At 48.7% G+C, this 16,755-nt stretch overlaps 1 protein-coding gene across 5 annotated transcripts; it reads right to left on the minus strand.

Moving 5' to 3' along the window:
- Positions 1–279: 279 nt before the first annotated feature.
- On the minus strand, positions 280–10,485 carry GZF1 (GDNF inducible zinc finger protein 1). Of its 5 annotated transcripts, none has more exons than XM_072799803.1 (6): positions 10,393–10,485; positions 6,895–8,269; positions 5,500–5,594; positions 3,760–3,927; positions 2,939–3,096; positions 280–2,349 (listed from the first exon to the last, which is right to left on the minus strand). In XM_072799803.1, the coding sequence occupies exons 2-6, from the start codon at positions 8,244–8,246 to the stop codon at positions 2,230–2,232; spliced, it is 1,893 nt and encodes a 630-aa protein (XP_072655904.1). In that variant the 5' UTR covers positions 8,247–8,269; positions 10,393–10,485; the 3' UTR covers positions 280–2,229. The 5 variants fall into 5 exon arrangements, with proteins under 5 accessions (XP_072655904.1, XP_072655901.1, XP_072655902.1 ...); XM_072799800.1 differs by having other exon boundaries at positions 280–2,395; XM_072799801.1 differs by lacking the exon at positions 10,393–10,485 and adding an exon at positions 9,920–10,063 and having other exon boundaries at positions 280–2,395.
- Positions 10,486–16,755: the final 6,270 nt, after the last annotated feature.

Below are 16,755 nucleotides of genomic sequence, written 5' to 3' on the forward strand. Positions count from 1 at the left end.
GAGACTGTCCCATCACACTGAAGAGGCCTCTAGGCGGCCAGCGTGGCACTGAGCCTATGCGGCTTACTACCCCAGCAGGCAGAGGCCCGCGTCCCTCACCAGCAGGCTTTCCCATCTACAGTCAAGATGCAGTCCAAGTAGTTATGTAAACAATCCCAAGGCTATAGATCCTGATTTTAAATTTCACTACCCATGAAACAAAAAATTATACTTGCTCCAATTAAGAATCTTATTTCTACCAAGCCTCAATTCTAACAGAAGAAAACTTTAGACTGGAGAAACTTTTTAGAAAGCAAACATTTATTAACACATTAAATGATTTTTCGTAGAATTTCTAAAGAAACAAATTCAAGACAAATTCTTTGAGTAGGTAACAAAATAATCTATTTAAATTCCTTCTCATTAAGATGACTTTACTCCATGAAACAGTACATCAGCTAGCTGGGCAGGCTCATTCTCTCACGAAGAGTGAAATGGTTGTGTGACAGTTCTGTTGTTCTTCTGTAAACACAACCAGAGTATGCTATCATGGTTGAAAATTCAGTACTGCCATCTTCAAGAGCAAGTGTGAAACATGTCATCAGCACCTAAAACATCTTAGAGTGGCTTTACTATTAATGTAACATGTTACGAGTTAGAAAATAAGTATTGAAGGAAAAGCCTTCCCACATTAGTTTCTGACATAGTGCAGCTGCATCTTCATCCTGGACCTCTGGATAAAGTACGTTCCTCTTAGAAAGTGAATGTCTTTTCACAGCAAGTTTAATAAATTAAAACGTAAGAAAAATAGCAACTAGTGAACAAAAGAATTCTTCACGGTTCTCTCTTTAATGTGTTGAGGGTTACATGTGAGTCAAAGCACTTAGCATGCGGCAACACACCCGAGCCATTGGAAGCAAGAATCAGGCTTAGCAAATACAGCGGAACTACACTGCAAATTCATTTTAAGCAGAATGCCAGCAGGGGCCAGCCACAGGAGCACTGGAGACAGTCAATGGTTCTTCACAATCCGCTCTTAAGGCATCATCAAAGAGGAGTTCCCTTCCGCTTACATGCTCATGTTTCCAAGGAAATAGATATGTGGAAATTACTTGCCCGTTTCAAGCTCCTGATGCGTAGATGAGAAATTCTGGGTTTTTGAAAATCACAAAGTCAGGAAAACCCAGCCAAAAAAGCTAACACTGTGTTCTAAGATTTGTCAGATCACCCCACTGCTACTGGTGAGTAAAAGGACTCCACAGTGTTTTGAGTGTTCAAAACCTCTTGCTTCACTTTTCATATCTCTGCAAAAACTACGACACCATTTGCTGCTAGAATCTTTGGTAGGACAGCTTGTACCTAATCAGACTTTAGGAATGAAACCCAACAGCCACACTTCATTTCAGCAGTGATTCTATGGCCAGCTTCCTAGCTGTGAAGACTAAGCCATTTTCAAGTGTTCGAATCTGTCACTCCTGTTTCAGTGCCTACAGACAGGAGGCGAAGGGGAATAAATGCAACCATCCATTTCTTCAATCCAACTCAAGGTCCCCAGAGCGAATCGGACTTGCTTCAGTTCAAGAGGAAAGAGCTGAAATACATGGTCCCAGTTTTACTTCAGCTTGGCAGAAAAATAGCTTAAAAGTATCAGGGAAATAAACCCACACGGAAGGGTAAGGCAGGCTGTGACCAGGGAGATTGCTAACAGTAACTGGGCCAGGGCTCTGTATTCTACAATTATGTAGTTGCCCAAACTTCATACACGTCAAGACATGCGTTACGGTTTCACATCTGACCTGCACCAGGATTCAGTGAGGTCATGTTAATAACTGCCTTGTTTGTTGATCAAGTGTAGCTGAGATCATGCGGACTGGGATTTTTAAGGGGAAGCTATAAAAACGCTTTGAGAAAGACGTGCAAGTTAGCAGAGATTCAGGAAAATGTGCACAAGGTATTCTTGTCCACTCTGTCCACAGACAGATCTTGGCCCCTGGTGTTAATCCACGTACAGCAATCACCCATGCTGAGATGCAGCGTAGCATCTGCCTGGCAGGTAAGTAAGCGCTCATTCCATGTTGGTCAGCGAGTGAAGCTGTGTGGGCATCGGGTCTGTCTGTGGAGTCAGCTCGCTAAGCTCACTGATGGTAGTGGCCAGCAACGTGTCCTGAGACCCCATGCAACGGTCTGACTTGCAGGCTGTATCTGCAGAATCGTTCTCGTGCACTGTAGGTATGCTGCCTTGGACTGTGCCTAGGTTGTGAAAATGGCCATTTTCTGCAAAAGACAGCAATTTATCCGAAAGTTTGGGTGGCGTATATTCTTCATCCGGCTGCTCAGTCTTGTGCGTGTCATCATTCTTGGGTGAGCCATCTACAATGACAAGGAAAGACTTCCATGGAGTATTCTTATCATGTATCTACGAATCAAACACAAAACATAAGTCACAGCGTATCTCTGAATAAGTACATCTTTTAAAACAATGGTTTCTTTTCAACTTAAATTTAGTTTCTACTGTAGCAAAATACCCTTTCACTAATGGCCAAACCTCTACCACCACTGTCACCATTAAGAAGCACTTATTATAGATTGTGCCTCTAGGACCCAGACGTGGTTCTGTGTTCACACTGTGAGTGTATACCCTTGCATAAAAAACCTGAAAAGGAAAGACCCACTGTCTTCTATAACCACCGTACAGAATGAGAGCCAGCATTTTTTTTTTAATTTTATGTATTTATTCATTAGACACAGAGAGAGGCAGAGACAGAGGCAGAGGGAGAAGCAGGCTCCCTGCAAGGAGCTCAATCCCAGGACCCTGGGATCACGCCCTGCTGAGCCAAAGGCAGACACTCAACCACTGAGCCACCCAGGTGTTCCGATGGCCAGCATTTCTGTCTAGAGTTATGTGTACCTGGGGACCAGCAATTTGTCATTCCAAAGCCACACTACTGCTTCTGCTTACCGAGGTATGCCGCCTGAGAGTGGACTTGTCAGTGAACGTCCGCCCACATGCATTACACATGAATGGCTTCTCCCCCGTGTGGATGCGATGGTGACGCTGGAGAGCATTGAGCTGGGTGAACTGCTTACCACACTGGTCACAGCAATAAGGACGTTCCCCTGAGATGGGAAGAGAAGCAAGCCACTGGGTGATCTTTCCAGCCTACTTTATGGAATTCTGATACCCTGGAATCACGCTGCTGGGAGAGCACTGGGAAGCAGCTGCAGGAAGGCTACACTGGGAACAACTCAAGAGTCGATTGATGGGTACAAATCTATCCCTACAATACCAGGAGGTTATAGCTACACCCAAAAAGGACCAAAGCCAAAAGCTGGTATCACATCTACAAAAATTCACCTGTTTCCCACAGTAATGTAATATAAAATTCCAAGTCCCATAATAAGTGAATTTGCATGTGCGTATATATGTATAGACAGACCATCAGCCCAAATTCCAATCTGAAAATACTGAAATGTCCACATATCCACAACCACATGCAAACATTCATAATAAGTGAATTTGCATGTGCGTATATATGTATAGACAGACCATCAGCCCAAATTCCAATCTGAAAATACTGAAATGTCCACATATCCACAACCACATGCAAACATTCATACCCGTTTCAGTTTCTGAAACCAGAAACTAGAAACTCAGAAATTAAAAAATGTTATTATGACACACGATTCTAAATTCCAAATAATTTTCTAGTAGAACTAAAACTTTTGGGATATTATCCTTGCCACACTGAACTCCCTTCCCTGGCGACATTCCAGCCATACCTGTGTGGACTTTAATATGCTGATAGAGCGAATTCCGCTGGGCAAAAGTCCTGAAACAAACTTCACATTTAAAGGGTTTGGATCCAGTATGGATTCTATTGTGATGTTTTAAATACTCCTTAGAAGCAAAACTCTTGCCACATGTTTCACACATAAAAGGTCTTTCACCTACATGAAACGATGAAACAGAAAGTTAGAAATGACAGAGGCACCGGAACGCTAGAAGAGTAGGCCCATGCCCTAGAGCACATACGAACTCAGAAGTGCTATACTGGGAAGCATGTTACATCTTTTAGTTAAAACTGTCATAAAACATCTATTCATGTAAGATGCCTGCTACTTGCTGAAAGTTCATGAAAAATCCTTGGGAATCCCAACAAGGATCCCACCAGCCTAGAATTAGATTGTTCAGTCAGCCCACATTTTGGAAACGTACTCATTCCAAACAAGAAATTAATCTTACAACTTGTTTGGGGGAATTGTTGAATTTTTCAAAGCAGTACTCCTGCACGTTATCAAGACAAAAGTCCCCCTTGAGAGGAGAGGGAGTTTACAGGGATACGTATGCATGGCTGGTCTGGGACAGCAACTCCAATCAGAATAGGAGAAAAATACTCCCATTTCACATTGTACAGTTTGAGTCTTTTAATCCCACAAATCAGACTTACCTGATTATGAGGTATGCCCCTGACTTTACAAACATCAAAATAAAAATACCAGTTTTAACAGAAACTGAATACATTCATAGTTTCATCAAATGATGGGTTCTCACTTAATGCTTCAGTGTGACCTGATCTTACCTCCACCCCTCATCTTCCATTAGGCACCATTTCTCATTTTAGAGTCTCAGTAAATCCAATCATTAAATGCCTCAGCTCTGCCACACCTGCATTTGAACTTGAGGCTCTTATGGCAGTATTTGAGACATACAAACTTAAAATGCAAGCAAGTAAGGAAGCACTGGGTTACTATGATAACAGCAGCATACAACAGTTAGATTCTGTATCTCATACAACAAGGTTCTGAACCTCAGGATTGCTGTGCTAAATTTGAATAAAGTCAACTTAAATTTTCTCCCTCCCTTAGTACAATTACATCACAAAATTTTGGAAAATAGAAATGAGATAATCCCACGACCTAATACATCATATAGCAATTTATTTTCATCTAGTCTTTTATGTGCAGGTTTCCAATGTAGTTGGGATTAGCTGTATGCTGTAATTGTGCACTTCCCAGGCCACATCCAAGCACAGGTGTTTTTCATAACATTCAGAGTCCTGGGAGTGGCCCCATCGGGATCCGGGAATGGATGGATTTACCAGTTTACTGAACCACTTCCTCTTTGGTTGGACAATCAGGCTGTTTATAATGCTCTGTTATTAGGGAGAGCAAGAAGTAGATGACAGTATATAGCTTCTCCCATATTTTGAACAATTTCTTTAAGACAGATTCCTGGAAATGGAATTTGAAGCTAGTACAGTGGAAACGGTTTCATACCCCTTGATACTTAAGACTCAAGTGCCCAGTCCTAAGGCCCAGTGTGCGGAGGCTACTGCCACAAGCACGCCCCAACAGAGCCATGGGCATATCTGAGTTATTTGGTTTGGCTCACGTAAGAGAAGGAAAAGCTGTATCATGGCCTTAACCTGCACCACTTTGGTAGATGCCAACTTCTAAATTAAATGGCAATTTCTTCTACAGCTAGAAAAACATTCAATCACAACAGCATTGAGTATTTACCTGTGTGACACCTTTTATGATAAATCAGCATGTGGTTCTGAGTGAATCTTGCACCACATTCATCACAGACAAAAGGTTTTTCCCCTGTATGAATTCTGAAAGTACAACATTCAGATGATAACTTAGGATGTATCTCAAAGCTCACTTTGCAATACAATTTCCACTCTAGCCTGCAAAGACGGTTATTCCAAGAGACCGAATGAGGATGGCTGAATTGGACATACACAGGCCCATGACCTCCATCCCCAAAGTCGTTTCCACCGGAGGCCAGTAGGCTCCCTCGCTTCCCCGGCGGGGGGCACTGCCCGGCCCATGCCCGCAGACACTTGCCTCTGCTCTCTCACTTCACCACTGAATAGTACTGTGCGGGGTTTGCAAAGCTTCCTCATCAGAGTAATCGACCACAGACACCTCAGGACTACGGCTGACAAAGCACCATGTGATCAAAAACGTTACCGTCCATTCCTAAGATGGATGACATGACCAGTCCAGAAAGAACGGCTCTCAAAATGCTGAAGAAAGCTGGTTTCTGAGGAGCGTGCATCAGCATATGAGTTTCACAGCTAGTATGAAGCAGCCATCAACCACGACTCACTGCATACTTCCTACACCAAGGTTTTAAACTGATTGCAGCGTGAAAAGACAGTGAACACTGCGCTGCCACCCCAAAGACGCCCCAGCCTGACAGCAGGTCTACAATACAGTAGGACTGCTTGTCTAGATTTCAGGCACAACCCGTGAGCACTGGAAGGAAAGCTATTTAAAAACTGGTGTACTCTGCCTACAGTTCCAAAGTTATGAACAGAAAACACTGTCCTGATTCTGGAGCTTAGACTAACCAGTGGCACTTTCCAAGCCCTGAGAACAAACACAAGACCAGAGGAGTGTCCTAAAGCCCTAAACGTCCTCTCACTGAGGCTTTTCATGGATGGTGGGACCCAGCTGATCACAGGCCTGAGTTCTAAAAGAAGAGTCAGGAAGAGAGCAATGAAGGTCATTAGCCCAAGTGCCTCTCCAGCCAAAGCACAGCAGGCAACGGAAGCTCCAGAGGCTCCTCTGGGGTAGGAAGAGCCTGGCCCGCTGGAGCCGAGACAAGGCTGGTGGGGCCTGGGTCTCACGTCCAGGCTTCTGTCCTGGCACTGGGCATGGGTAAAGGGGCTGGCTGTCAGCCTGGGGCCTGTAGGAAGGCTGAGGGAAGACACACCTCTACCCAGGAAGAGACCTCACAGACATCCCAAAGCAGCCCTCCAACTTCTAGAGGGCACAGATTAAAGAGTGGAATGTCTGCGGGCTGTACTGGCCCAACCCTGGCATGACCCAGATCCCCGGCATGCCTGGCTCCTGGTGGGCCAAGAGCACCCTGGCAGAGGCTCTGGTGGGCGGCTGCAGCCCTACCTCATGTGGGTCTTCAGCGCTGAGGGCTGCGAGAACTTGGCATCACACTCAGTGCAGCCATAGGGCTTGTGGCCCGTGTGCGTCCGTTCGTGCAGCCGCAGCGCTGTCTTGGAGCTCAGACCCTTGCCACACTGCTGGCACTGGTGCCGCTCGCCGCCGCCCTCGTGCACCTGCACCACGTGTCGCTTCACATCCTTCTTCCTCTTGAACTTCTTGCCACACAGCTCGCATGGGAAGTGGCGCTCGCTGCTGTGCACATGGCGCTGGTGGCTCTTGAGATTGCAGCGGTTGGCGAAGGTCTGGCCGCACGTGTCACAGCGATGGACCACCTCAGTAGCCACCCCGTGGTGGTGCCGGATGTGCTTCAGGAAGCTTTTCTCATACAGAAAGGCCTTTTCACAGATAGTGCACTTGAAGTTGCTCTTCCTCTTCTCACCCTCATCGTCCTCATCATCGTCCTCCTCGTGGCCCGCTGCTGGCAGCACCTGTGCTGCCACAGGCCCTGCGCCACCCTCCTCCCGTTTTGTGATGGGCTCCATCTCTGCTCCCGCGGTGTCGGAGCTGGGGTCCTGGAAGCCACAGTGGTCTCCCGTGTCATCCTCAGCACTTTTCTGCTGCTCCCGGAGCCTTCTTGTGTACTTCTTTTTAGGTATTTCCACAAACACCTTCCTTCCAGCCAGCCGTCCACTGGCCCTCCTGATTTTCGTGTAGGGAGGCTTAACTGCATCTTTTTTCTTCTCTAGTTTCTCCTTGGACTTCCTTGGGGGCGTGTCTGGCAACATGCCATTGTTGATTGTCTCCGCCAAGGGATCTGACTCCCCGAGGCCATTAGGGAGTGGACTGTCCACTGCTGGACTTGCCCCGAGGTCAGGGGCGACAGAGGATTGGGAGCCACTGCTCCCTTCTGCCTCCTGAGATTCCGAGAAGTTCTGCAACTCCAGAAGTACGGACTCCAACATCTGTTTCTTCAATTGAAAACAAGTTTCCGATAAGTCCAGACATTTTAGTTTCTCAGCCATTTCCAGCATTCGCTGCACACGGTCTTCTTCAACCTGTACCTTTGCAGTGTACACAAACTCGAGAAATGAGGCAAAGTCAACAACTTGCACTTCATTTAGGTAGACATTAGTCCTTGAACCATCCACAGTCTTCTCATTAAGGAACATCTCCTTAAAGAACTTGCTGGTGGCTGCCAACACGGCCTTATGGGCCATGAACTCTTCACGGACGCCCTGGTACTCCACACTGACAGTCACATCACACAGGTGACCAAGAAGGCGTAGTTGGTGCATTTCCTGCAGAAGGTTGAACGGTGAGGATTTGGATTCCAGCAGAACTGCACCACTTTCCATGTTTCTTTTTTCTAAAAATAACTCTAAAAAGCAGAAAAAAGAATTACTTATGCCTGAGCAAACACTGAAGTGAAAGAATTAAAAATTAGGATTATTTCAGTTCTCTAGAGGATATAAACTGATTAATAATAACCAAAAGCTAGCTTCCCTCACGTAAAGATACAAATCACACCACTTAGCGACCTTCTACAGTGTAGTCCCAATGCCCCTTCATAATATAATATTTGCACACAAAAAAATTACTAAGATTTCTCTCAATGATAAACACAACTGGTCAAAGTTATGCATAATGAAAAATATGACAGCAATAATTTGTTTATCTAGGTCATTTTCTAACTTGCTTATGCACACGTACCTCAAAACCTTAATAGAATTTACAGCAACAATAATATCTAGCTCTTTGGCCAGGAAACCAAATAATTAAAACAAAACATGTGGCTACTACTGAGAACAAACCTGAAAGAATCATGTCTGCCTCTGAAAATAACCAACTAAACAAATAACTACTTTCCCTGAGGAAAATCACATGGAAAAGTAGTCCACAATCCATGGCCATTTCCAGCACCCCTAAACACCTCATAATTTGAGTTACCATCACTCTATGAGAATAGTTTCATGAGCTGTGCTACCTTGAGCAAGTAACTGCATCTCTCTAACCACAGTGTGCTCCTCTGCAGAAGACTGGCGGTCCCAGGAGGCTGCAGGGACTACAACCATGTCAAATAGCCGCACCTGAGGTTTGTAAGCTACTTGCTATTGGCTTCCGTACACCAGGCCTAGGTGTTGTAATCACCATCAACATCCCCACTTTGGGCAGCCCCGGCGGCTCAGCGGTTTGGCGCCTGCCTTTGGCCCAGGGCGTGATCCTGGAGACCGGGGATGGAGTCCCACATGGGGCTCCCTGCATGGAGCCTGCTTCTCCCTCTGCCTGTGTCTCTGCCCCTCTCTCTCTCTCTCTCTCTCTCTGTGCGTGTCTCTCTCACGAATAAATAAATTAAAAATCTTTAAAGAAAAAACATCCCCATTTCATGGAAGAACTAACAAGGTAACAACAGTAAGTGGTTGGGCTGGGACTTGAGCCTGGGCCTGCTCGTCAAGCCCCTCAGCTCAGCAGTGCCAAAGGCAGAGCCGCTTTAACTACATCTTTCCACGGCTCGGGACACTGCAGAGGTCACTCCCCAACCTCAAGGTGTGCTCTCCCTGGCTTCCCTGGCGCCACACAGCACCGTGGGTCACTCCTTCTGCTTTACTGGAGCAGCTCTCCCTCGGCCTCCCTGACTCCTCAGGATGCACCCCGCCTCGCGCTCTAGATCCACCTTCCCCTTCCCAGGACATTTTGGTCCCTAAGTCTCCACGGCCTGTCCTGCTTCCATTCTCCTCCAGCCAGATCCTGGACGTCAGACGCGGCAGGCCCGGGGCAGGGCTCGTCTTCGCCCTCCTGGAAAGCCGGCCTCTCTGCCCTACCCCCTCCTGCGGTCCCACGGGGATGCTGGGGCGGCACCTGCGGCTACGGCGGGCCCTGCGATCACCGGCCGCTCCGGGCGGGAGGGGCTGCCCTCCGAGGGCCCGGCTGTGGCGAGAACGTGCCGGGGGCCCGAGCAACCACCTGAAGGTGAGAACCGAGGAGGGTGGGGGTGGGGGTGGGGGTGGGGGTGGGGAGGGAGGACACCGACCCCAGGCCCGCCTCAGGGGAAGGGCTGCAGGGGCTCCGTCAGCCCGAGGCCCTCACACCACGGCCCCGGCCCGCGGGCAGACGAGCCGACCTGCCGGCGGCCGCAGTCCACACACGGCGGCGGCCTGCGAGCTCCGGCCGGGAGGCGGCGGTCATGGCGACGCCCGTCCTCCGCGGGCCGCCCCCGCCGCGCCGCCTCCAGGGCAGCGCCCTCGGGCCCTCCCTCCGCCGCGGCGGCGCACGCCCCCGCCCCGCCCCGCCCCGCCCCGCCACACGCCCCCCTGCGAGCCGACCCGGCGCCCGCTGGGCCGCAGGCGTCCAGGCTGCCGCGCGGACCGGCCCGGCTCTCCCGCCCCGGGCCGCCCCCGAGGCCCGACGCTTCGCCGGCGGAGCGCGCGCGGACGGACGGACGGACGGACCGGGAGGCGGAGGCTGGAGCCAAGGGGCCCCGGGGCCCGCGGGCCACGCACTCACCTCCCAGCCGGCGCCGCCGCCGCCGCCGCCGCGCGTCCGCCGGACCAGGCCCCCGGGACCCACGGCCCCGCTGGGCGGGACGCGGCTGGCAGCGCGGGCGCCGCCGATTGGCCGCCGCCGCCCCGCCCCGCCCCCTCGGCCCCGCCCCCTCTGCGCGCGCACGTCCGACTGCGGAGGCCGGTGGGGCCGTCGCCGGGCCCCTCTGACGCGGGGGCAGGAGTCCGCGCCTGCGCACAAGACGACGGCGGCGTCCTCGCGTCGGGTCGTGGCGTCGCGGGGCGGGGCGGGGCGGGGCGGAGCCGGCAGCCGCGGCCGTCAGGGGCGCCCGCCACCCCGGGCCGGGGAGCCGGGGAGGAGCGTGCCGGGCCGCCGCGGGCATCCCGCGACTGGAGGGCGGTGGGCCGAGCGCTTAGGCGCGCTCCGGCAGGCGGGGGCGGGGCGGGGCGGGGCGGGCGCTCAGCGCCATCCTTCCCGCGAGGTCCCGCCCGCGAGGTCCCGCCCGCGAGGTCCCGCCCGCGAGGTCCCGCCCGCGAGGTCCCGCCCCGCGCCGCGCCCTGAGCGCCGAGACCACGCCCGCCTCGGGGTCCCGGGGCAGTGACGGAGCTTCCCACTTGGGGGAAGGCTTCGTGCTCGGCGGTGGGACCCGTGCTGGGTCTGCGCACCCCCCGCGCCCTCCTTCGGAGTCCCTCTTGGAGAGACTCGCCCTAAATTCAACTTCCAGCTCCCGGTTCCTCCGGCCCTGCCCCCTCCGGGAGCCCCAAGCGGAGCCTCGCGGCGGGTGTCGAGGACGCGGCGCGCGTCTCCTCTTGCTCCTTGCGGACGAGCCAGGCCTGGGTCGGCCCTGGGGCCCGGAAGCTGGAGGCCCGGCCCGAGGGCCCCGGTGCCACCTGCTCGCAGTGTCAGCGGAAGGCGCCCACCCCCGTTTCCTAGGACCCCGACCGTAGCGGCCGGCTCGTTCCGAGTTGCACAGTGGCTCCCGCCACACAGAGGAGAGGGGCGTTTCTGCCCTGGGCAAACCGGGCAGAGACTGGGGCGGCCGTGTGGCCCGGCGCGCCGGGGGAGGAGCCGCGGCGGTCGGCAGCCCCGTCGAGGCCGCTTCCTGGAGGTCCAGCAAGTACCGGCTCGGTTCGGGCACGCGTGTGACACACGGAATCCGAGATTTCTGCTGCCTTCGTCGATGGCCCGTGATGCACATCGCGTTCCGCTTTAAGGCCTCTTCAGTAACCCAGAGGTTTCCTGCCTTTATGGAGGTTTCTGGGTCGGAAGAAGAGTCTGTTTTCAATGTTCTCTCCTCAGCAGGAGCCAGCTTCCCACACAGAAGTACTCAGTATCTGAAGAGTGAACGAGAAGCATCTTTGCTTAGGCACACTCTTTTTTTTTTGCATTTGCATTCCATGATTCCAGAAATTGGTATGAACACAAGGTGATTTGCTTCCTCACTTAAATCTTCAGTGCTTATTGGCCATATGTGCTATTTCCTTTGGAGAAATTTTTATTTATTAGGATCCTCTGGTTTTCTTTTTTTTTTTTAAGCTATTGGTGTTTGTATTATTGAGTTGAAAGAGTTCTTTCAACCGAAAGTCCCTCATTGGATAATACGATTTGGAGATATTTCTCTCATTCTGTGGGTTGTCCTTTGACTTTCTGGATGACGTCTTTTGAAGCACAAGAGTTTTTAATTTTGATGGACTCCAATCTATTTTTTTCTTTTGTTGCTTTTGGAAACTGTTGCCTAATCCAAGGTCATGATGATTTATACCTGTTTTCTTCTAAAAGTTTTGTAGTTTCAGCTTACGTTTAAGTCTTTGATCCATTTGGAGTTAACTTTTGTATACATATGAGGTAGGGATTCTACTTAATTCTAAATGCGTGTGATTATCCAGTTGTCCCAGTATTTGTTGGAAAGACTGTTCCTTTCCCCATGAAACTGGCCTCCTTGTCAAAAATCCTTTTACTGTAAGTGCCGCCATTTACTTCTGGACTCTGTTCATTGGATCCATGGGACTGTCCTCAGTACCACACTCTCTCAGTTAGTGTGTATGTTTTCCTTTTTCATAGAGAGGTTTTAAAATTTTGCTGATCTGCCAGTCTTTTCTTTTGGGTCTCTTCTGCTGAATTTAAGCCCAGAAAACACTTCTAAATACAAAGCAGAGGGAATAGGAAGAATGGAGGTGCAGAGATGCTGCCCCGAGCACCTACTGTATCAAGAACAGGCTGCGGGCGTGACTTTGACACTCCTGGCGGCCAAAGAGAAAAAGGCTATAAAGTTTTATCTACCAGGAAGGAGAAAGCAATTTTAGTTTGCTCAGAAGTTTTATATACATGGTGATACATGTCCTAAAGAACATAATTAAGATCAACCGTCCTCCATGTCCTCCATCATCATTTTCACCTTTTCTCTTCTTCAACTTTGGATCAAATGAATTTGCTCCCTCCTCGTCACAGCCAGCAGATTCCCTATGATTGGCTTCCGTCAAAGATCCAGGGTCTGGTGCTGCTCCTGACACCTGTTCAGGGACTCAGGGACATCTGTTTTGTAGTCTCTTGCTCCTGATCAGCTGGTGAGGGGACAACCACCCCCCACACTGGCCGAGGTTTTTGTCTTGTCTGGATTCATGTGTTTTTCTGTAGAAACACAAGATGTAACTGCAGTGGATAAACACTCATCGGCATGAACTGGGCAACTGTAATAAATCAGGTACACTTTGGAATGAGATGTAATGCACAGCTCGCATCCCCTACATGGGGATGAAGACTCGGGAGAAACAGGCCGGTGAAAGCCCGTGAGTTCCAGGTAAAAATAGTACTCCTTAACCATGTGATTTGGGGCAAACAGCTCACCCAGTGTGCTGTCAGGGCACACCTGGACATGTGGTGGCCTTGGGAACATGCCACATCTCTGGTAAAGGCGGCACCTTATTTCACTGTGGTGTGGGACTCACTGAAAGAACATGCTTGAATGGGTTAATGGTGCCAACTTCCTGGTGGCTAGTGTCCAAACATGGCAGTTCCCTGGGGAAAAGCCTAAAACATACAGAGATCAGTAAGAAAGTAGCATGTGCCCTTCACAGATATCCTGGGTGCAGAGCAGTGGATCTGGGATGGGCACAGGGCAGCCTGCTGGAGTGGCTGCACATCTGTCTCTTGACCTGGGTGGTGGTTAAAGGAGGTCTGTTACTAAGCTTAATATGTGTTTTGTGTAGTTTTCAGTATCTGTGTCTTATTTCTCAGTTAAGAAAATAAAAGGAAATAAAGAAGACATGCTATTCCTATCTGTCAACAGATAATGTGCTCACTGAGTGTACTGCCCCATTTTTGACTGCAGACATGTGGCTAAATGGCCACTTCTCTGCTTGGTCTTTTGTTTCCCACACTGTAGTTATTAAGTCACTCAAATCACCAACTGGGTCTCTTCAATTACAGTGTAGCCCCACTTTGTTCCTGCAAGTAAAGCAAAGGGAAAGGTATGTGTCACCTTGAATTGCTGCTGATCCTGTCAGGAGCCAAAGACCTTTCCCCCAGTTAGGATTATAGAAAAAAGATTTGAAGAATTCCAGCAATAGAGCCAACTATGTAATAACTTGAAAATCCTCCTGCTACAAACCCTTAGAAATGGTAGCTTAAATGTAGCAACTATCTCTGAATTCATAGCCAAGTTTACAAGAAATTTGGAAAATCTTTGGGGTTCAGAAATAAAGAGGGAGCTGAATAGTAAGCCTGTTGGTGAGTTAGCTGCACTGCCCTTGAAGGGGTTGTGGGTCTGGTCTTGACAGTAGAGATAGGAATCTGGATTTCCACACACATATACATAGTCAAGAATGCAAGGACAGTGAGACCTTGCAGAAAGCTGAGAGTCACAAGGAACCACACCCTCAATGAAACAGTAGTTGAGAAGGGGGGGGAAGAAGAAACCCTGTCAGCACAGAGAATCAAGTAGCTGTTGAGTTTAACCTGAGCTAGGCATGTAAAAAATCTCCCCTAAAGATTCATGACTATGGGCATACCTCCACACACGGAGTTGTGGTTCAGTTTATGCTGTCTTGGAGACCTGGGAACCTGTTAGCTTGGAAATAAATTATCATAAAGCCTGTTCCCTGGCTAGAAACATCCCTGGGGCACCCAAAGAAGTAAATGCCAACCTGCTCTGGAAGGACAGACAAGAGGCCAAACTTCCTGAGCAGTGGAGGCAGCCGTGAAACAGACAGCAGGTCGGACCCATAAGAACTTTAGGAGGACTCACGGATTCTACCGTAAATATATTCACATTATTTAAAGCAAATGGAGGACTTAAATATGTTAGAATAAGATAAAGCGCAAGCAGATATGGAAAAGGACTAAATAAAACTGAGAGTTAAAATATACTCACTGAAATCAAAAGCTGTACTGGGGTAAGCAGTAGGTTTGCACAGCTGAGGAATTACTGGGCTGGAAACAGAACTGAGGCCATTACCAACAATGCAGTGGAGATGCAGGATCAGAGATAAGAAAGAGAAGAGAGAATAATAAACATACTCCTAATAGGACTTGAAAAAGGAATAACAAGACTGAGAGGCAAGATTCAAAGAGAGATTGGCTGATAGTTTTCCCAGAACTAAATAAATTCTCAGGTTTGGGAAGGATAATAAAAATAAATTCACATCTAGTCACAATATAATGAAACTGCAGAATGACAGAACCAAAGAAATCTTAGAATCATCCAGAGGAAAAAAAAAAAAAAAAAATCATCCAGAGATAGACCAGAGAGAACTGAGTAAAATTCTTTAAGAACATCAAAGGAAGCACGTGATCTGCACACAAGCTTTGCACAGAGGGCCTCTGGGTCAAGCAAGGGGGACAGGCACCCATAAACTCAGCAGCAGAAATGCTGAAGAGCAAGTGGCAGCCTTCTTTATAGAATAATAAAGGATGAATTGCACAAAAAAAATTCCCCATCCAAGAATTGGGATTTTTTTTCTTCCCCTCAATTTTTCTAGTCTCTGGTCTTATCCCAGGTGAGTCAGTTTTGTTCTAACTTCACTGGCCTAAGGAAGGCCCTGATCACAGGTAAAGCAGTATTTCTGTGTGTGTCTGTGGGGGTGTTTCTGGGAGAATTTAGCATTTGATTCAGTAGACTGAATAAAGTAGATCCACCCTCACTGATGGGGGCAGCACCATCCAATCCTTTGGGGGCCCAAATGGAAGAAAAAGGCAAAAGGAGGGCCAATTCTCTCTCTTCTTGAGCCAAGATATCCATATTCTCCTGCCCTTGGAGCTCGAAGCTCCTGGTCCTCAGGCCTTCAGACTCCAGCGGGGACACCAGTGGCCTCTAACTTCAGACTGAATGAGTCCCCAGCTCTCTTGCTTCCCACCAGGCAGCCGGTAGGCTGGAGGGCTTCGTGGCCACCTGAGCCACACGCCCCCGAGTCCTGTATCCCCTTTTATTTACTTCAGTATATCCAGCTGCTGTTTCTCTGGAGAGCCTGGACTAATACCAGGGCAAGTCCACCATTCCATATCCTCTACTCACCTTGACCTTGAGCCGTTCCCCTTGCTCTTCCCCTCATTGTAACTCTGTCACTTTCTGATCTGATCTAAAATTCCTGGCACTAACATATACTCTCAGGACAGAAAACCTATTAAATCACAGCCTCAATTAATTCTTCTCCAAAGTCTGAAAACTATTTCTTGAAATAGGTGTCAGTTTTCTCATATGAGTCTATTTTACTGCATTCAAATTTAGTTACTTGAGAGAGATTTCCTTTTTAATGAATCTACACTACAATGTAAAAATTCTGATAGTTTTTATTTAAATTGGATTTTATATTTTTATGTATTGTATATTTTTATCTTCAAATGAATGTCTGGTGCAAGTTCAACTTCTTATAAAGAAAGACAACATTAAATAATGATTCATTCACTTGCTACTGTAATGTTCAAAACGAAAGAGTCCAGCCCACAGGTTCTAAAATCAAATTATAAATCTTAGCTCTCTGGTGATTAAGAAGCTGTTTCTATCTGCCATTTAATGCCTTACCTCTTTTGCTGGTTCTTCATTAAGCAATTCCAGCAGTAAGTCAAAGTGATTAGTTTAAACCCTGGGCAGCCCCAGAGGGGGCTCAGCGGTTTAGCACCACCTTCAGCCCAGGGCCTGATCCTGGAGACCTGGGATCAAGTCCCATGTCAGGCTCCCTGCATGGAGCCTGCTTCTCTCTCTCTCTCTCTCTCTCTCTCTCTGTCTCTCATGAATAAATAAGTAAAATCTTAAAAAAAAAAAAAAGTTTAAACCCTGACAAAACCAAAACCTCCCATACCTTAATAAGAACACAGTCTCTCTTTTCTCTCTCTCTCTCTCTCTCTCTCTCATCCTCTCCCTCCCTCCACCTC

Source organism: Canis lupus, chromosome 26, assembly GCF_048164855.1.
Source record: "Canis lupus baileyi chromosome 26, mCanLup2.hap1, whole genome shotgun sequence".
NCBI classification, from domain to species: Eukaryota; Metazoa; Chordata; class Mammalia; order Carnivora; family Canidae; genus Canis; species Canis lupus.